The following is a 21,379-nucleotide window of genomic DNA, read 5'->3' as shown; positions in this document are numbered from 1 at the left end:
AAGTTCTTTAAATGTTAAGTGTGTGGCGACAGACATCCTTGTTCACGGCAGGGTTCTAAACGTACAATAGATAATCATTGTGGTGAAACAAAAGTGGCTAATTACAACAGCATGTGCTTAGATTACTTATCTAATTAGGTGATCGATACGTCCCTCGAGTTCTATTTAAAAGAGGTGACAATATTGCACTCAATAGTAATTAACGTACTCGTAGTGCTATTTAGTATTTCACGATGATACTAAAGTTAAGTGTATTTTTAATTTTATCGGTTTTTTCAAATGCAGCTCCAGTTGCTGAGGAATATAACTTAAGCTTTAACGTATTTCTGAACGATGATGGTAAATATTTAATTAAATATTTCTTTAAGCCGTTTACCTCCATGCGATATTTAAGGGCTTATATACTTACTGTACATTTTGTAACTGCTAATTCTTTAAAAAAATTAACGCCATTTAAATTAAAATGAAATTTTATGAAATATATTTTCAAAAATATTTTACATACGTTTTTCGTTTACGTATTTCGTTTTCGTTATAATATAAACAATTATTATAAAATATTATGTATTATTGTTAAAGAAATCAGTCAATCATTAAATTTCTGATGTTAGCTGAAATTGTTATCCGAAACCTATTAACGAAGCATGAATTAATTTCTAAATTGTCATTTAACTGATATTTAATATCTAGGTTTACTAGGTTAACTAGGTTCTGTAGAACTATTATATAAGCACTAACTCGAATCTCATATAATCATGTGAAGGAGACGAGAAGTTATCTGCGGTACTGACTAAATCTATAATGATTGAGCCGTGTTGTGCAGAAATGTACCAACCAACAGATGGAAAAGCAATAAGCAACGTAAAAGAGAAACCCAATGTTACGAAATAAAAAAAATACTATGAAATATGTTTATAATAATATGCTTTTTATGCAATAGACAAGCGGATAATGGCCACCTGATGGTAAGTAGTCACCACCTCCCATAGGTATTGACGCTGTAAGAAATATTAACCATTCCTTATATCACACCAATGGGCTACCAACCTTAGAAGCTAAAATGGTATGTCCCTTATATCTGTACACTTACATACACTGGCTGACTTTAAACCGGAAACTAATAATACTAAGTATTGCTGTTTAGTATTTATTATAATATTATATTCATATATAATTTAACAGGGTTACTGTTACTACAAAAAATATTAAAAACAAAACAGAATATCACCGATTTTTTTTTTCAAAGTTTAGTGGTGGGACTTTTTGCAAAACCGTCTAGGTAGGCACCACCCACATATCGTAGTATTCTCTATCAAACAGCTACTTAATATTGTTGTAAAGTTGTATTCCATTGAGTAAATACAGGCAAAGGGGACATACCATATTAGCTCCCAATGTTGGTGCCATCCATTTACCATCAGGTGCCCCACTTCGCCGTCCGCCTACTGCCGTCTACCGCAGATTCAGTTGCGTTAATTGACATGATATACAGTATGGACACATGATGAGTACATAATATCTCATTATATAGATACAACTGCCAATGTCCAAATATTTGGTCCTTACATATAAAATTAGTGTTTTGTCGTACTGCCCACTTCTATCTGAAATATCTCCTCTTTGATTAAGAATCCCAAATTCAAATTTAAAAATTCATTTAGCTGGTACATTTGAGTTTTCAGCTATTTTAAATAATTCTTTACATTCTTAGTTATGTAGAAGTTCTTTAAATGTTAATGTAATGTCATTTAGTTGGTACATTTGAGTTTTGGAAATAGTTATTCATTTGTTTTTTTCTCATTATTTTTTTTCTTTGGCGTCGCTTATTACCGCGCGATGGAAAACATGAAATATCGTTATATTTACGAGTATGAATTCTACCGTGGCACCAGTGCTGCAAAAACAGCTAGAAGGATTATTTGTACTTACTTGATTATTTGTACTTATTAATGTGTACGGCGCTGGTGTCGCAAAAAAAAGCACGGTACGTTTTTGGTTTCAACGTTTTAGTTCTGGAAATTTCGACCTTCAGATCAAACTCCGTGGACGGCCGGAGACCAAAGTGGAAAATAAAGAATTAAAGGCTATTGTGAAAGCGGATCCATCACATAGCACTTCAGAGATAGCTTCGGGGTAAGTGATAAAACTGTACTAATCCACTTGAAGCCATTCGGGAAACTAAAAAACCTTGAACGATGGGTACCTCATGAATTAAGTGAATCTAACTTGCAAACTCGCTACGACTGCTGTGTTACTTTGCTCAATCGACACTATAATGAAGGGATTTTAAATCGAATCATTGCTTGTGATGAAAATTTGATACTGAACGATAATTGCAAGCGCTCGCAATGGCTGAACCCTGGAGACCCAGTCAAATCCCGCTCTAAACGTAAAATTGACTCAGAAAAAGTTACTTGTGAGTTTTTGGTGGACTAGCGCTGGTGTCGTTCACTAGAGCTTTCTAAAATCTGGTGAAACGATTACGGCAGATATCTATTGTCAGCAAATGTAAACCATGAAGAACTAGCTGTTAAACAACCAAGTTTGGTCAATCACTCTAGGCCACTGGTTCACGACAACGCAAGACCACAGACTGCACAACAAACAACCAATAAGTTAGATGAGCTACAATTGGAATGTCTGCGACATCCACCGTATTCCCTGGACTTTTCTCCAACAGATTATCATTTTTCCGGAGTTTGAACAAGTTCTTACAAGGAAAAAATTCAACTCCGATGCGGCAGTCCAAACCGCCTTCGAAGAGTTTATTGATTCTCGCCCCCATAGATTTTGTAGTAAAGGGATCACTGAACTACCTATGTGATAGCAAAGGTGTATAGATAACAACGGTGTATACTTTGATTAATTAAATATATTTTACAAAAAAAAAAAGACTTTATATTCCTCCTGTACAAAACGCCAACTTCATATGTAAGGACCTAATATTATGATGAGTGTCTATCTTTTTAAATTGTTTCATGAGTGTTGATAGCTGATCACTATTATTGTTTAAATAAAACTTTTTTTAGATATGGGTTCAAGTACCGACGCAGAATTAGGAGAATATTTCGAAGGTGATATGGTGTTGTCTTCGGCGCAATTGCGTTCTATTCAAAACGCTGATATTGAACGTAATGGCCTAAGAAACAATTCCAAGCGATGGCCCAATCGCACGGTTGTTTACCATATCGTTGAGGATGATTTTGGTTAGTAATTATGTTGTTATATCTATATGAATGAATGAAAATGAATATGAAATTTAATGCAAAACATTCGGTTGAATCTTTGGATACGTATCCAGTATATCATAACGTCTTGTAGCAAAACGTCTTAAGAGCGTGACTAAAGCTAGCAAAAGCCCTTCTCGTAGATCATATTCCAATCACAAGAGGACAAAAGCCAAATAAACAACATTTGACATCGAATTGACTTGATATCATTGGTCGAAGCGTCGAAGAAATAACGTTTTGAGCGTCAAATAAGGTTTTATCGTAATTTTAAAGTGAATATAAGTTAATATAAGTGTTGAATTACAATAATGACATATTTATATGTTAGTAGTGCAAAATAAAGTCGAACTATTAGTAAATCGCGTGAAATACGTAAAACTAAGGTTTGTTTATCTTTATTCCTTCTTCGATTGGAATAGTCCAGTAAAGCAGTTTCTATTTTCAGCAATCATTTCTATCGACACTTAAATATTATTGGTCGCAAATTAATATATACTACGTAAAAAAAGGTTAATTATATAAATGTGCGTAACATAATTATAAATTTAAATTTTAATACGCCCATAGTTATGCCAAAAGCCATGTTTATTCATTGTAAATTGTATGACATATAACTAATTATGTCCATGATATCAGAAAGCTGTCGTTTCCGGTATTGCGTAAGATATAACTAATAATAATTAAATTATAATGATAATTTAACGGATGCTATGCCTATGAACTCAAATATAAGGTATTCTGGTTTTAATGGTAAATGAGCCAGTGTAACTACAGGCACAAGGGACGTAACATTTTGGTGACCACGTGACTAAGCATCAGGTGATCCATTAGCCTTTCTGCCGACTATTCATCGAACTCCTGTTGCGTTTAACATGTGTAATGTCTGGATACTTATCCAGAAATATACGTGTGTTTTATTTCGATCCGCAATCTTTTCGAAATCGATATTCAATGACAAGGTAATGGTTCATAGATGGAACGTCAATTCATTACGATTTCGTACCAATATTTAAAAAACAAGCTTTTTACAGGTGAAAAAGAAGTAAAGATGATTGAAGAGGCAATGGCTGATATAGCTAATAAATCTTGCCTTACGTTTCGTTCAAGGAAAAATAATGAACACGCGGTTATTATTCAGGTAGGTTACATGTATGTGTGTACTAGGTACCAATATTGTCAGTAATTCAGTACAAACACTATGCCCCGACTACATCAATTCAGGGTTCATATTTTTCCACTTTTCTTGCTGGCTTTATGCAAGTACGTCTGCGGTCTGGATACTTATTCTACCATCTTCTCGTACTTTTCTACCGCTAAAGAGCTCTTCTTAGTGTTGGTCATTAGGTTGGTTCAGGATTGAAGGGTGTTATTACAGGAACAATGTACATAACTTCTGAGTTTCCAAGTTTGTTTGTCGTGTTCCGTGATCTTCAGTTAAGATCCACGAGTTATATCTGCTGGAACATCTTGACTAATGTGGTTCGTTATAATAATATGATGTAGATAATAATATATGTACAAAAAACAGGTTCCGAGAGTACGTTCAGATCCTTATACACATGAAAGTGAACAAACCACTTTCGCGCGTATCGATTATGACTTTAAAAATATTTTATTCGTATGATACGTGAATATATGAACTTTTCACTTTCAAGTGACATTATATGTAATTGAATTTATCGTATAATGACGATCAGGTTTCGACTAATGAGATTTTTATTCTTTAATATTTATATTTACCTAATATTATATTTATTCCCAATTTGTAAAATATATTTACGGAACACTAATTGGTCATCCAACTAATATTATACGATGCGCAACCCAAAATAATCAATTATAGTTTAATAGAGCAGACTCTTAAAATAAACCTTTACTAATGGAGAATTTTTGTATAAACAGGGTTCGGAAAACGGGTGTTATTCAAATGTAGGTTTAAATATTGACGAACACGAGTCGGGAGAAGAAGAGGAAGAAACGCGCCAAGTGTTGAACTTAGCGAAGGGCTGCTTCAAGCACGGGACGGTCGTGCACGAGATGCTCCACACTCTCGGCTTCTACCACATGCAAAGCACATACGACAGAGATGATTTTGTAGAGATAGTGTGGGAAAATATTATATCAGGTAATTTTTGGCTAAAAATCGTATTCGAATTGCGACTAATTTAAATATATATAATGATTATGTGTATAAGCATATTCTTATTCTGTTGATGTTTATTTCACTTTCAGCAATTTGCGTTTGACACTAGTGATTTATATTTTGTACATAATATAGATATAATATCAATTAATTATTTTTATTAGGCGTGGAGCATAATTTCGCAAAGTATACCGTCGACACAGTGACCGACTTCGGTGTACAGTACGACTACGACAGCGTGATGCATTATCCAGAAACAGCGTTTACAAAAAACGGAAATAAAACTATAATACCATTGAAGGTAATTATTACTAACATTTATACTATTTACTCGAAAATAAAAGTTTTTTTTTATGATTATATCAAATGTACATGTTTTATTGATTAACGAGAAACAAATTTTAAAAATACACCATTAAACAGGTGCAAATTGACAAAGCGCCTTAGTATTCATCCGAATATTCAAAGGAAATTACGATCAATGTAAAAAACTTAACTTCAATAGGGGTCGTAATATGAGTGAGCTGTCACTTACGTTATGATATTTTATATTTGGTTAAAAATATAGTTCAAATGTGACGGATCCCAATATAATCCCTTATCAAGCAAAAAAAAAAACATTATTCAATAGCAAATTAACGTTAAGCAAAAACATAAGAAATGTACATTGTATGAAGATGGTTTTCAGCTTAATATAGTTCCGTAGGTTTTATGAAATGAAGTAAACAATACATTACATTATTTAGCCTAAATAACAGACAATTTGATTTAACTGTCTCAAATATAGTGGCAATAAATACACTCTAGTTTTATTGTTGCGTGTCAATATTACGTTTCTTGCAATATTTAACGCTCCAATTTAATTTGTCGTTACAGTGTATGTTGAAATAGATTTTAATTAATAAATCTTCAAAAATAAATATAAAATATTTGTATTTTTTTTTCAGGAAAACGTAAAAATTGGACAGAGAAAAGGACTGTCGGAAAGAGATATCTTGAAACTAAATAAAATGTATTGTGAAGATGACGAGTCTATTAGTTTCATGGTATAGAAAATAGTAATTAATTAATAAAGAGTTTGTGTGCTTCAAGTAAGAGTGATCTATATCAAATAATCGATTATAAAATGTTACGGAACCCCGAAGATAATTATCGATGGAATTATATGCAATAAAAACATTACACCAGAGTTTTGTGTTTTATTCTTCCTGATTATTACGAGATTTATGTTCAATTTACGTAATGGTTTTGTTTATCTAAAATATATATGTAATGGAACTTAAATTATTTTTATTACATATTATTTATAAATTTTAGTTAATCAAAATAGTGATTTCTATATGCAAATAATTTAGAATATCTTACGTATATTTTTAGGCGTACGTACGTAGGTCGGGTTTAGAGCACTGAACACCCTGGGGTAATAAAGGAGTTTCGTTAATATTTTACAAATTAATTTAATTTATTTACAGATGACTTTTTTGGTTTTAATTTACTTATTTATGAGTATTTTTATAACATTAATTAATATACGTCAAAAATGCATATCTTACTTGTATTTTAGCATATATACACATAATAATATAGTCTGTTCTAATCGAAGTAGGAATAAAGTTAAACAAACCTCAGATTTACATATTTCATGAGATTTGTTAATATCTCAGCTATATTGTGCACTACTAAGTTATAAATAAATCTTTATTTATAATACAACACTTAACTACTTATATCCACTTCGTTTCGTCGACGTTCAAAACGCCATTTTTTTTTTTGCAAATCCCTAACATCATAGATTATTCCAGCTCTCGGCCAATGATATAGCGTCGATTCGATGTCGAATGTTGTTTATTTGGCTTTTGTGGTTGGAATTGACTATATATGATATTTAAACTGTTAATATATATTGTAGAGATCGTGGGGCGTGGAAAACGCTCCGGTTACGTTCCTTTAAATCTGCCTCTGTATACATAGTATATAAACGTATAGTATAGCGGTAAATATATTGTCCCATCTATTATCTACATAACGAACTTATCACAATGTTTTAGTATTAATTTTTTTTTAATTTATAAACTAAAATTACCGTAAAAACGTTAAAGTTGCCCTATGTATTTCGATATAATAAATTGGTGAGTACCGTATCTAATACTAAAATGTCTACTCATACTGTAAAAAGATAAAATTTGTGTGTTCCTATGTAGGGCGTAATGTCCAGAATAATGAAATAATTCTAAAAAAAAATCACTGGTAGAAAGCTACATTATTCCTGAGTGCTAGAGTGTTTATATTATATTCATATCATATCAGTTTCTTTATATAAGTATATAATAAAATTGACTTGTGCGAAGCCGGGGCGGGTATTTAAATATATTTGGAAAATCCACTTTAAAAACAGAAGCTATTTATTCGCTATATAGCCTGTTGTCCGTACAATCACTATACCAGTTATTTTTGTAAAAATTCAGTAGGTATTTTGTAACATTTCTAAGTTTTAGAGATATTGAGGACTTGTGTTAATTTGTTTTAATTCGCCAATTGAATGTGAAAGCGTAGCGAAGTCTAAATAATATTTTGTCTTGAGTTAGTGCTCTGCAACAATAATTAAAAAAAATAAATATAGATAAAGAATTGCCGAATACGTTCCAGGGTCAAATATTTACTCGATCGAGGTAATAATGTACAAAAAGTAACATTTTATTATATTCCAACTCCGAGCTTTTGAACAATTTAATGTGTTTTGTATACTTCAGCGACGTTAGATATACTCGTATATTACAATTATTACAAAGTTTTGAGTCAACGGTGACAAGATCAACGCCTAATCGTTTTGTATGACAAAATTTGCAAGTTGAATAACAAAAGTTAAGATAGTATGAAGAAAACAAATTATCGAAATCAAGGTTTTCTTCAATGATAGAATAAGTCGAGCAGTAAATTTAGCAACTGCTTCTTGCATGGGAGGCGTGGGCCGTTGCCACGGCACGAGCGCGCTGTCGCAAGATGCTTCTGCAGTAGCGCGCTAACACCTTGTGAAATGGTCGTATCTAACACTATATTAATTCCCGACCCGCCTCGGTGGGTTTTGTTAGACAAAAACTTCGCCGTGTAGCGCAAAAACTTTAACTCACCACGTTTTCGTTGTAGCTTTATCCAAATTGTGTTATGTGGCTGTACCGTTAATATGACACACTTTACGCCCAAATATTTGAGCTATCGTTTGTGAGCGGACAAAACTAATGTACTATTTGTTTTCATTTTCACATATTAATATTAAGTAGAAATTTAAATATGAGGTTGATCGGCATTCTTGCTGTATGCCATGTTTGTGTGATGAAGTGTTTGGCGATGACTACGAGCGAACTTGAAGATTTTAGTAACTTCTTAAAAGAGACGTCACAATTGGATCAAAGTGTAAAAAGTAAGGTCTTTAAAATATTATATGTAAATATTAAAATTTATTTATCAAATTTTTTTATCAAAAAAAGTATTTCGACGGCCTCCGTGGTCGAGTAGTTTGTACACCGGTTTTCATGGGTACGCCACTCCGAGGTCTCGGGTTTGATTTCCGGCCGAGTCGATGTAGAAAAAGTTCATTAGTTTTCTATCTTGTTTTGGGTCTGGGTGTTTGTGGTACCGTCGTTACTTCTGATTTCCATAACACAAGTGCTTTAGCTACTTGAAGTTGTCTAATATTTAATATTTATATTTATAGTTAACCAAAGTATAAATGCGCCTTTTGATGTATATAAATATATTAGGTAGAAAAAACAACTAGCAAGGTACTATTTTCGTGTCGTCAGTCAGTTGAAATATCTCATCCTCGAAACATCTGCAGTTTAGCTCGGACTACATAAAAATATTCAAATACTTTATTCAGATAGAGAGATTCATATGCTATTTGTCGTTACTTGACATATATTTACTTCGTGACGTAAAACCTTGTCAAAAACACGAAATTATATTCTTTAAATACTGTTATCTGAATAACAGTGAAAAAATTATATGGTATTTAATATCACTCAATAAACTTGTGACCCATAATATTATCAGTATATCCTTTACCGAGGTAATGGTGATCATAACTTTCTTTTGCATAGATGCAAATCACTTTCTGTCGTGTCGTTTGTATGACAGGACTCTACTATCCTCGTGGTCTTATATACAAGATTTCTAAATATTAATTTTCACGCTGTATATTTCAGCTGGACTAGGATCGTCCTAATATTGATGATAAAATTATACTTACTTAGATATATTATGAGAATATGCAGTTTGTTTGTCTGTTCGTCTGCATGCTTTTAATGTTAAACTTGAAGTAACAATTTCATTTTCTAAGAATATTTATTTTTTATTTTCTTTTTACCCTTGATGATTGTAAAGCATTTTGTAAGGTAATTGAATAAAAAAAGGCGCGCATAATTTTGTTAATGATAGTAATAGCTAATTGGAATAGGTTATCTGTATCTACTAAAATTTGTAAAGAATTTCTAAAAGGCAGTGTTCCGGATGATGATGACTACGATACACCCGTATCTGATCATGCTTGGGAAGAGAGCGGTAAATTCGAAGGTGATTTGATCCTAAACGAAAGGCAGAGGAGGATGATAGTCAACAGTGTCGCAGAGGGACTTGCAAGGAATGGAGTCTCAGATACAACTAAGCGCTGGCCGAACAATGAAGTTATTTATTTTATACAAGCAGAACATTTCTGTAAGTTATATTAGATTTTTCTCTAACACAAAAATAAACAAAAATCATAGTTAATGCAATAACACGGCATTGAAACTTTTATTAGATTTGATATCGTAACCCATTAAAACATATTAAAAACTAAAAATTATTTTTATTTACCTTGAATTTTTTTTATGATATTGTAGGCGGACGAGCTAATGGGCAACCTGATGGTAAGTGGTCACCACCGCCCATAGACCCGCCCAATGGAGCTGTAAGAAATAGTAACCATTCCATACATTACCAATGCGCCACCAACCTTGGGAACTAAGATGTTATGCCCCTTGTGCCTGTAGTTACACTGGCTCACTCGCCCTTCAAACCAGAACACAACAACTGAGTACTGCTGTTTGGTGGTAGAATATCTGATGAGTGGGTGGTACCTACCCAGACGGGCTTGCACAAAGCCCTGCCACCAAGAAAATTTCGTAAAGAAAGTGTCATAATGTCGTAAACAGATGCATATTTTTAAAGATTGTTTATCTCAGTTGTTTCTAATAACTGGACTTGTTTTACACGTTGCTTTTTTTAATTCACTTATTGACATGATAAAGAAATTGTTGAAACAGTTACGAAAGTTTAACGCAACGCAAATGTAAATACATAGACTGCTATGGTTTGCCGCTCAAATACAGTAAAACAATTTGTCAACAGACACTATTGTTGTATTGTTATTGCAAAATGGAAAAGTTGTAATTTAAAAAGTAGTTTTTTTTTTTAATTTTTAACTGTACATGCACAGGAAAAGTACGTTACAGTTTTAGTTTGATTTCAGCAAGCGACCAATTGCAAGCAATCCAGGATGGCATAGATGACTTAGCTCGTGCCTCTTGCGTTAAATTTAGACCTTACGTAAAAGGTGATCGTGATGCAGTGGTTATACAGGTAATTAACAATATTTAATTTAAGTTTATAATAAAACTGTATTAGTAGAATATTTAAACAATATTAAAGAAATAGATACTGGGATCTCTTTTATAAGGCAGATTAATTTAACACCAATACATCAATGATGATGAGGATGAATAATATTGATGAAACGTCAAAGATAAAGAACAAATATTGTTTTAAGAGCGTAGTTTGTAAGCGTGGGAATTAATTTTAGAACACACACATAGGTACTTTTCAATAATACAGTTGCATTGTGCAGTGTATCGTACGCATCCCCGGAGATAATTAGTTGCTTGTTTTCGGTGTAACGAATAAATTAAATTTTCATTGCGCGTTCATAACGTAGGATTTATAAAAATACATTTAATTACGAGTAATGTATTAGCTATAAGGTTGTCACTCGCAAACGCAATTATAAATTATTTGTTAGCATAGGGTGCGGTCAGAGTGCATTAAGATGCCAAATATTCATTATGAGTTTTATTGTTTCAACTGCTTTCGTCTAACTAAATAATAATTATTATTTTCTTGATATTTTAAGGTTGGTAGATATACCGAATTAAATTAAAGTAAAGACACATTAAATAATCACTATATATAAATAACGGAGTTAAATATAATTTTTTTCAATACTCTATTTTTAAGTAAAATATTCGAAATAAATATTTTAAATCAACTTCTCGTCCATTTCGGTACAAATACTATTTTTCATAGTGAGCAATTCTATTCTGTGATTTGTCTAAAGCATTTGATTGTGTAGAACACGAGACGCTTCTTTATAAGCTCAAATACTACGGTATTAAAGGTAAAGCTCTTGATCTCATTGCTTCATATTTAAGTCAAAGAGTCCAGCAAGTTTTCATTAATGGCATTAAGTTTTCTGGATCTACGTTATAAATGAGTGTTCCACAAGGATCAATTTTGGGTTCCTTTCTATTTCTAGTATATATAAATGATCTTCCTTTCTATGTTAAAGGTATTTGTGATATAATGTTGTTTGCTGACGATACTTCACTGATTTTTAAGGTAGACAGGAAAAAACTGACTATGACGATGTGAACGGTGCATTATCACAGATACACGATTGGTTTACAGTAAATAATTTAGTTTTGAATACTCAAAAAACAAAATGTGTAGTTTTTACCCTACCAAATTTTAGAAAGCAAAATTATAATATATCTATAAATGGTGGCCGTCTTGATGTAGCCAATACTACGGTTTTTTTTGGGAATAGCATTGGATTCCAAATTTCAGTGGAGTCCTCATTTATCGTCCCTGACAGGAAGACTCAGCTCCGCAGCATAAAAATTAACAATTGTGTCCCACGACACTCGCGCCCCACCCTTATGCTAACTTGTCTATGTGTGCGTAGACGTTTTGCGAAATTATAAGAGTCGTCTCGAAATAAAAATTGACGTGCTCTCACCTTGGGCTCTGGGGAGGGACTGAAAATTTATTGACAGCGATGTCGAATAATAAGTCAAAAGCGTCAAACTATTTTCTCCATACTAAAATGTATGGACGACGAATACCAAAAAGTAAGCAATATTTAAATAAAAATTACTATAATATTGTGTGATATAATAGAAATTGAACACGGTGAACTTATTATTTACACTTTTGTGTCCCCATTTAACCAAAAATACATGTATAAACTAGCCGCTAAATAACTTAAAAAATGTTAATAGAAAAGGTCGATTTCAGTGTTTGGAGTGATGTTGACGATTAATTTACCAGGTTATTGATACAAATTTTATAAATATCATGCGGTGAAACTTGAGATATATCTATTGAGATACTGAATGTATTTTTTTATCCATAATCAATGCTCCAGTTTTAAGATATTTTAAAAATAGTAAGCGCTATTTTGGCGTTCCGCAAGGACTGTCCTCTTAATGTTGTCAATCATTTTACTTTTCTTTAGGAGAAGGAGAAAAAAAGTGATTATAAAATTAGCTCATTTGGGTATTTTTAATATTTTTTAATATCAAAGTTCATGACGCAACAAATCGTACAACATTATTATGTACCATCATTTTCACATTTACCTATATTGTTATATTCCAGGGTAGTAGAAGAGGATGCTTCTCTCAAGTCGGATATCAAGGAGGATACCAAGTATTGAATCTGTCAGGTCGCCACCCCGCAGGACGTGGATGTTTTCGTCACGGTACCATAGTACATGAAATGCTGCATACCTTGGGATTCTATCATATGCAGAGCAGCTCCGACCGGGACGAATATATTGATGTTATATGGGAGAACATTGTTAAAAGTAAGTAAACAATAGACAAGCTGAACCATTTCCCATAGTTAACGGCGTGGACGATATAATAAGTCATTGTTTTTTTTTTAAATAGTTCACAGCAAGAAGGTGAAAATAAGACACATTTATTATGTGTTTACACTTCAATTCTCATCGTTTATTTTCATATGGCAATCTTGTTGAATCAATTTATTAGGCAAATCAGGTAAATAGAAATGGTAATTTATTAAAAAAATATATATTTACGTATTTTAATTTAACTGTTTAGTTAATGTGCTTTCTAAGTATAGGTATGTTATTTGTTTATATTTATCTAAACATACAGGAACCTTGATTAAGGTTATGGTGTTAGCAATTCACTTTGTATGACCTGAATACTAATATGCTCTGTTCTCTACCGTAACAGATACAAGTAGGAAATTAAATACTTCGTCCAAACATTATACAGAAAACAACAGAATTTTCTACAATATTAGAGATTTTTGGTGAACTTCCATACAAACTTCTTCCTAAAATTATACTCCAATTATAATCTTCCTACAATTATAATCCATACTCTTAGGTGATGAATTTTCAAAAAAGTTTCAACAAACATCTTCAACTCATTATCATAAACCTAAATACTGATTTTCATATTACTCACATCAGAAATGGCGAATTTGTTTAAAATATTTTAACGTCATTGACTGAATTCGAATTTTAAAAAACCCTTTCGCAGTACTCACTTATGTTCTTTTACGAATTACTGTGCAATTTCAACATGTTAAATCTAGTCGTTTACTCTGCGTTGTATGACAGTCAAGTCCTTTGAAAATAAATAAATTGATATTTTACATATAATAGTGTGAAAAAAGGGTAAATTGTATATTTTTACTGTTTTTTTTAGTGCAGAGCCCAATGAAAGATTTTTTTAATTCGATGTCTTGAATTAAAAAAAAATATATACGTCGTAAACATTTTTTTTATGTTGAGCTAACTTATACATGAGGGATTCATTGTATCTAACGATTAATGCTAAAGGTTATATTAATACGAATCAAAAACGAATGTCTTGATAGTTAACTTATTGATAGAGGCTTTCCTTATCCACCTATTGTTTATCATATACATCATCTCTATCGCTTGTTATTATAAATTTGTTAGGAAATAATTTGGCAGACTTCTACCACCGGACGCCAGTTGAGGCCCTCGCGTGTTTATTTAAGTTGAAGTCGGATGGCTCCAGACCACGGCATATTTAAAGTATAATATAATGTATTTAATTTACAGATGCGAGACACAACTTTCGCAAATATAATTCCTTTGCGGTTTCTGACTTTGGCGTCGGCTACGACTATGATAGTGTTTTGCATTATAGTCGTAAGGCTTTCTCTTTGAATGGCGAAGACACACTTGTTCCTAAAAAGGTGATTCAACAAACTATGCTATTCATATCTATTATAAGTAATCCTTATTACTAGTATAAAAATACAACCTTTTCTTCTAGTTTGCTGCTGAAATTGGTCAGAGAATAGGTTTGTCAGAGAAGGACACACAGAAATTAAACAAGATGTACTGCGATGCAGACTCAGAAAATTTAGCTGATAGTGACACATTTAAAACATCAAAGAAAAAGAAAACCAAAAATAAGCCATTTGAAGGCCACGGCTTGGGTTACCAGCAAGGTAAAACAGTGATTATAAAATTACCAAAGGCCGCCGAAGCATATCAAATACAAGATTCACCCCAATTTTCTATGTTTAATTATTTTAGTAAAACGCCGCAAGATCTGCAACCAACGTTTGTTCAGGGAACTGGAGCTAGAGAAGAAGTAACCAAGACGCTTTACGAATCTCCAATTTTACCGAATATAGAGGAATACGACAAATCCTTCTTTGATTTAAATCCACAAAATCAAGTAAATGGCAGAGAACATACAGTCATAGAGCCGTATACTGAAGAAAAACGTAATACTCCGAAAGAAAAGCCATCGGATGAACTTAATGAAGATTTATCCGATGCTTTTTATAGATTGTCACAAATAATAAAACCTCAAGATTTTTCAAAACAAACACAAAACGAGGATGGTTTAAAAGAACAGTATGCTTTTGAAAAGCAGCTTGTTAAACATGAAGAAACTCCGTCTAAATATAAAGACGTATTAACACACAACTATTTTCCTAAGCTAGGTTCAAACTTTGATACATTCGTGAACAAAGAACATGATAGTTATACTTTGTTCGGTCATCACTTACCAAGAGTGGAGAAATGGTACCACAATGATGAATTTAACCATAAACATTACAGAGATAGAGACCCGACATTAGATATTTATAGATAAGACTTTACGATTATTTTTATATACATTAGGAAAAATTGTTTTTGTTTAATTGATTATAAATAAAAGAATAAAAAAACATGGCTATGTATTTAATCTCCTTATAATTATTTGTAAATAATTAAAAAAACCAAAGTGAACAAAGTTTTACCCTGAGTAACAATACAAGATATCTGATAAGTTTCGCAGAACTGTAATTTATACAAACTTATATATATGATATGTCCTAAATTAGCTTATTAATTATATTCGTATTCCACATATTGAGTTCTTGGATGAATAGAACTTGGCGGTAGGTGGCTTTGTGCAAGACCGTCTAGGTAGGTACCACTTACCATCAGATGGCCCTTATGCTCGTCCGCCAACCTATACCATAAAAATATAGTGTTTATCGTAATAATTAATGATCTTAGTTAAAAATAAACATTATAACTCTTAAATAATCGGGTGTCCCATTTCAAAACCCAGTAAGGGACAATTTTAATTTTAGGTAATTAACATATAGTAACAACTACTAAGTTGATACAACTAATAGCATTATTTAACCTATCATAAATTATTTTCAAAGGGTAAAAGATTTTACGTTTTTGTCCTCTCTTGTAAAATTTAGTTATAAGTCTTTACTAGGTTTTGAAATGGGTCAGCCGTAATATTGGTATCTAAGTTATTTCAAATATCCAAGTTACATATTTGGTTATTTGAAATGTCCACAGATAATTATTATTTGCAATCAACAAACAATAGTAATATATTCAACCAATGTCATAAGCTTCTTCGTTCAACCTTAATAGAGAGAATCTTATTTTTTTCATTATATTTTAGTATGGACTCAGCTGCAAAATTCATATTTCGCTGGACGATTTTAGTTACACTTATATAGTTCCGTTTCGATCAATTGCGTACATCATCGTAAGGTTGTGAAAGGCGTGATATCTTCACTGAAAAGCTTCAATATAATAAATATAAATAGTTTAATTAACAACAGGTCCGATCATTCCGTGTGAAATAATTGCGTAATAATACTAAATCAAATCCTATACACTTATGCAGGTCGGAACTTATCATCGAGGATAGTCTGCATACAGCGCCAACCGCGGCGAATAGCTGAACGCAGGGGGTTTTTTTCATGCGTAACATACGCATGATAAAAACACACTAGTCCTCATTTTAAGCCTGTTTTTTGTGAAAGCTGAATAGACGCAATAAGCTAAACGGATGCGTACGCATCTCCATACTAGACTAGTGTTTTCATACGTTACATGCGGAATTACTAACGATAAACATATTTTATAGAAGAATAAACCGAAATCAAGGATATAAAAGTTTAGCGGTAATAGTCCGGGTAGAAGCCAATCTTCAGTTAACATTAATGTGTTCTAGACATTAAACAGGACCCACACAATTCTAATCATTTAAGGGCTTAAGTGGTTAATAGTGGTCAATAAAGACGTTTATTATTGCGTCAATGTAGACGTGAGGTACATTCTTATTTTAAAAAAATAATAAAATCGATTTAATTTTATGGTTTAGCCTACGGAAAAAATTAAATAATACATATGTTTATTTGTTTTTTTATTTTGGCTTTTATTTGTGCCAAGGGGACACAGATTATTTCGCCAATGTCACGTGCGATGGAAAAGACACGATGGAGATTGATCGGTACGATCGAGATTACAGGCTTAATTTAATTTTGAAGGTATAATAGTAATAGACTCTCTGTTAACCCATAACCTAAAACAACACAATAATAAATAATTAGATATACATAAATTATTATTTAGACAACATACAAGAACAAACACAAAAATATTTACAACTTAATTTTATTACGCTCAATATATTTACATAAAAATTTACAAAGTAGACTGAACACAAACATTAACAAACATTAAACATTAATAGGGCGAGACTTTAGGAAAGAGAACGTCATATAGGGAATGGAGGAGTTTGGGGCAAGAAAACAGTATATGGGATAAGGAACCTTCGTCTAGGCCACATTCACACAAAGAGATCTCTAACTCTAATTTTACAAAGATGTATGGGAGTACGAGCATGTCCAAGGCGTCGTCGGCAGATAGTTGTGGTGACTCAACGATTAGCTTGCCTGTGAAGGGAAAACCATGGTATAATATAATATAAAATGTGTGTAAATTGACAATAAATCCGAAACAATGTAAAAAATATGTACGATTATAATCTTTATCAAAAGTAGTTAAGTTGGTAGAATATCTGTGGCGTTGACATTTGACACTAGACATTAAATATTAATTAATTAGCCAATAGTCATGCCATATCATTGGTGTTTTGATATTGAAATGACTTATTTGTGGATAAGTATTCTGAGTTTTCCAATTTTAATCTTACTTATTAATGTTGAAATTCTTTGAAGTACGTCTATTTTGATAACGTAGCGATAAAATAATTCGCAATGATTATTTTGATCCGGTGACATCTATTACATGACGTGATAACTGTATGCATTGTGATATTTTATATTTGATATTTAATGGGTTGTGTTGTATCACGTATCCAGCCCATAATGTCTTTGTTCGGCCGACATACTAGTAATTCTCAGGATAATCGAGCAAAGCTGGAAAGAAAACTATACCTAGCTAGAGAATCGCCAGAACCCGATTTCGATTTATCTGACTGTCAGATACGCCGCTTGCCTACTGGTATATTCTCGATATGCAAAGTATTTAGAAAAGACTATTTATATCTTCACAATAACAGCTTGCAATCGCTTGAAGATGGAGGGCAGTTGTCAGATCTCCAATTGATTAAAGTTTTGAATTTAAGTAATAATCACTTCTCACGTTTACCTAACAATATAAGATATCTGGTAAGTTTGACAGAATTATACCTTCAAAACAACTATCTCGAATCTTTACCAGAAGGAATAAAGTTTTTAGAATGTTTACAAGTTTTAGATGTCTCAAATAATAAATTGAGAAGTTTGATTTCAGTGTTGGGTAATTTAAAGTGTCTGCGAGTATTAAAAATCTTTGATAATAGGAATTTAAATAAGCTGTGTCCAGAACTATGTTTCGCTACAAATTTGGTTACAATTGAACTAGATGGTAAGAATTTTATCTACCCACCTGCAGAAATAACTACTAAAGGGACAGTGGAAATTATGAAATACTTGTGTATAGAAATGAATATTGACTATACAACACCGCTTCATGTTAATTCAAATATTTCACCAACTCAAACTCCAAGCACCAATTACAATGTTTTTGAGAAACAAGTAAGCATTACATGGGAGGAACAAGAAGCTAAAATGATTGAGCAGGAAAATAAAATACATAAAGCAAATCAGGAGCAGAGAGAAAAGTTTTTATCAAAGTTTTTAAAGGAGCAGCAAGATTTAGACAGTGAAATAGCTAAAGTACATGGAATCAGAGATATTGAAAGACAGAAACTAATGAGATCTATACAGAAAGAAGAAAAAGACATAGAGTGCTTAGTTAAAAACTTTATCCAGGTTGATAGGCTTAAACCAGAAGTTGTTCAACAGCAACTTGCTTATGAACAAGCAGAGCATAATCGCTTGCTTGAAATTACTAGGCAAAATTATGATAATGTGCGAAGAGCTGATATTTTAATTGCAATGGAGAAACTAATAGAAAATGATTATCATATTCAATACCACAAGAAAAATTACTTGGATGATCTAAATAATATCAAGCAAAGTTTACTATCACAAGAGTCAGAGGGTACACAAAAACTAGTGCAACTATTAAATGCTAAAGATGAATCTCGGACAGTGTTGATTCAACAGGTTTTAGAAGATCAAGATATTCAAAAAGCTATGGTCTCATCCCTTCTTGACAGGGTTGATGCAAAAAGTTGGAGCCTGAACCAAGAAATATCACTGATTTCAACACATTTAGCAAGACTTAGTGTTATTGAACAGGAAAAAAAGAAGATGCAAATTGCATTTAATTATAACGAGCTACTAATACAGAGGTTAAAGTTGGTGGACTTTTTAGATGATCTTTTAGATCAGAGAAATAGACACAGGAAGCAATTAATTAACACTTTGAAGGAAGCAGAAAGTGAAAACAATATCCCGAATGACTTTTGGTTAAAAAGTTATCAAAAACTCCTAGATTCTGCCCCTAAATCTTTATTTAATGTTGGAAAGCTAGATCCTATTTTTGCAAATTATCTCTTGCAAGAAGGAGTTATTCATTGTTTGCCCTTCTTGGCAAAGTCTCTTATATGTGGTGAGTCTTTATTGAATATAAGTCATGAGAGTTTGAAAGAGAGGGGAGTATCTTTGAGTTCAGATAGGGAGAGTATTTTAAGAGCTTTAAAATTGTATGTGGAAGAGAAAAGTCAAAATAATGTTGAATCCAATAGTGTACCATTAAGTCCTAGTGCCCCTCCTTCAGAACATGGACAAAATTGTTCAGGTATTTTGAATGTGGATGAAAAAGAAAGCTCAAATGTAGAGGGTGAATGTGTTATATGCATGGATGCAAAGTCTGGAGTTGTTTTTGTACCATGTGGTCACATGTGTTGCTGCCAATCATGCGCACAAAATGAATTAGAAGGCTGCCCAATGTGTAGAACAATGATAGAAAGAACAATTAGAGTCATTCTATCCTAGTTATATAAATAAAGTAAGATATTACATACACCATATTGTTTATAAACAAAATAAATTTTATATTTCCTAATTAAGATTTGCACCTATGGTGTATGACTGGTAATTTAATTATTTAAAATACATAATTGAATTCTTATTATTTCATAAGACAACTATAGCTTACTCTGATCACAGGAGGAGTATAAACAACTTTGATATTGAAATGATATTACGGTGTAAAATATTCGTGATTTTGTTTTGTTGATAATTGAAGTGGATATAAGTAGTTCACTGAAACAGTTTTTTATTATAAATAAAGATATTATTAATCAAGAACTGTTTGTAGTACATAATATATCTGTTAACAAATTATATTGCATATGTAAATCAAGGACTTGTTTATCTCTACTCCTATGATTGGGCTATATATGATGTGAGATAATCCAGAGATTATAATCCAAGCAATAACTTGTATTGTGATATATTTATCATTAAAATTATTTCAAAAACCTCATTACTACAAAATTTAACCAACATGTCAAATTAACTTCAAACTAGAGTTACAAGTTTTTTACTTCAATATCAAAAACTGATATCTATACATAATAAAAAGATGCTAATGATTTTATTCGGACTTCTAAGCTGTTCTAGTATTTTCTTGATTTGTTTAACTGTTCTTAAAATGCTATGAAATGTTAAGGACTATGTAACATATTATTTTTATCATGTACTGAATCATTATAATTTGGAAAAAATATGATCCAGAAATTAATCTTGAATTAAATTTATTATTCTGTCAAATCTACTGCCTTTATATCTATTAAGCTTTTTAGTGTATTGCCAAACTAGTTTTGAATAGTCATAATAATAATTAAAGATATTTAGAACAAGCAAAGTTGCTTTGTCATGAAGTTTCATGAAGTTACATTTAAATATATTTGAAATGAGTTTGAATCTAATATAATACTTGAATATGACTAAGGAAGCTAGTCATAGGTAATGATAGTGATATATTCTAAGTCTGATGTTTTCATTGTTGTCATAAATCTATTTATTATCAGTATTTCATATTTGAAAATACTAGTGCCTTGTAAGTGTTGTTTTTTTTTGTAAACCATCAAAATAATAACTTAATGTGACATATCTTTATTCCATTATTGTTGTTATATGTCATTATGGTATTCACATCAAATATAAATTAAAA

The 21,379-nt window shown here is 31.9% G+C and overlaps 3 protein-coding genes across 5 annotated transcripts; all 3 read left to right on the top strand.

The window, feature by feature from the left end:
- Window positions 1-115: 115 nt before the first annotated feature.
- Window positions 116-6,493, top strand: LOC113392510 (zinc metalloproteinase nas-4-like). The gene is made up of 6 exons (XM_026628989.2): window positions 116-339; window positions 3,030-3,206; window positions 4,262-4,368; window positions 5,133-5,355; window positions 5,538-5,674; window positions 6,321-6,493. The coding sequence occupies exons 1-6, from the start codon at window positions 234-236 to the stop codon at window positions 6,423-6,425; spliced, it is 855 nt and encodes a 284-aa protein (XP_026484774.1). The 5' UTR covers window positions 116-233; the 3' UTR covers window positions 6,426-6,493.
- Window positions 6,494-8,394: 1,901 nt separating this feature from the next.
- On the top strand, window positions 8,395-15,592 carry LOC113392507 (seminal metalloprotease 1-like). 3 transcript variants are annotated; one of them, XM_026628987.2, is made up of 7 exons: window positions 8,395-8,791; window positions 9,856-10,083; window positions 10,880-10,989; window positions 13,063-13,270; window positions 14,531-14,667; window positions 14,748-14,925; window positions 15,014-15,350. In XM_026628987.2, exons 1-7 carry the CDS (start codon window positions 8,662-8,664, stop codon window positions 15,073-15,075), a joined length of 1,053 nt encoding a protein of 350 aa, XP_026484772.1. In that variant the 5' UTR covers window positions 8,395-8,661; the 3' UTR covers window positions 15,076-15,350. The 3 variants fall into 3 exon arrangements, with proteins under 3 accessions (XP_026484772.1, XP_026484771.1, XP_026484770.1); XM_026628986.2 differs by having other exon boundaries at window positions 9,868-10,083; window positions 14,748-15,592; XM_026628985.2 differs by having other exon boundaries at window positions 14,748-15,592.
- A 2,255-nt stretch (window positions 15,593-17,847) lies between these two features.
- On the top strand, window positions 17,848-20,220 carry LOC113392413 (E3 ubiquitin-protein ligase LRSAM1-like). The gene has a single exon (XM_026628840.2). It carries the CDS (start codon window positions 18,085-18,087, stop codon window positions 20,194-20,196), a length of 2,112 nt encoding a protein of 703 aa, XP_026484625.2. The 5' UTR covers window positions 17,848-18,084; the 3' UTR covers window positions 20,197-20,220.
- Window positions 20,221-21,379: the final 1,159 nt, after the last annotated feature.

This window comes from Vanessa tameamea, chromosome 5 (assembly GCF_037043105.1).
Source record: "Vanessa tameamea isolate UH-Manoa-2023 chromosome 5, ilVanTame1 primary haplotype, whole genome shotgun sequence".
In the NCBI taxonomy this organism is placed as follows: domain Eukaryota; kingdom Metazoa; phylum Arthropoda; class Insecta; order Lepidoptera; family Nymphalidae; genus Vanessa; species Vanessa tameamea.
This window is presented reverse-complemented; position numbering and strand designations above follow the sequence as displayed.

What these genes read in the sequence shown, in the direction of transcription:
- LOC113392507 (XM_026628985.2), top strand. Translation starts at nt 8,662, where the DNA reads ATGAGGTTGATCGGCATTCTTGCTGTATGCCATGTTTGTGTGATGAAG. An exon ending in TATACAAGCAGAACATTTCT is followed by an intron (nt 10,084 to 10,879) that starts GTAAGTTATATT and finishes GTTTGATTTCAG; the next exon opens with CAAGCGACCAATTGCAAGCA. An exon ending in ACACACTTGTTCCTAAAAAG is followed by an intron (nt 14,668 to 14,747) that starts GTGATTCAACAA and finishes CTTTTCTTCTAG; the next exon opens with TTTGCTGCTGAAATTGGTCA.
- LOC113392413 (XM_026628840.2), top strand. Translation starts at nt 18,085, where the DNA reads ATGGGTTGTGTTGTATCACGTATCCAGCCCATAATGTCTTTGTTCGGC.
- LOC113392510 (XM_026628989.2), top strand. Translation starts at nt 234, where the DNA reads ATGATACTAAAGTTAAGTGTATTTTTAATTTTATCGGTTTTTTCAAAT. An exon ending in TATCGTTGAGGATGATTTTG is followed by an intron (nt 3,207 to 4,261) that starts GTTAGTAATTAT and finishes AGCTTTTTACAG; the next exon opens with GTGAAAAAGAAGTAAAGATG. An exon ending in AACACGCGGTTATTATTCAG is followed by an intron (nt 4,369 to 5,132) that starts GTAGGTTACATG and finishes TTGTATAAACAG; the next exon opens with GGTTCGGAAAACGGGTGTTA.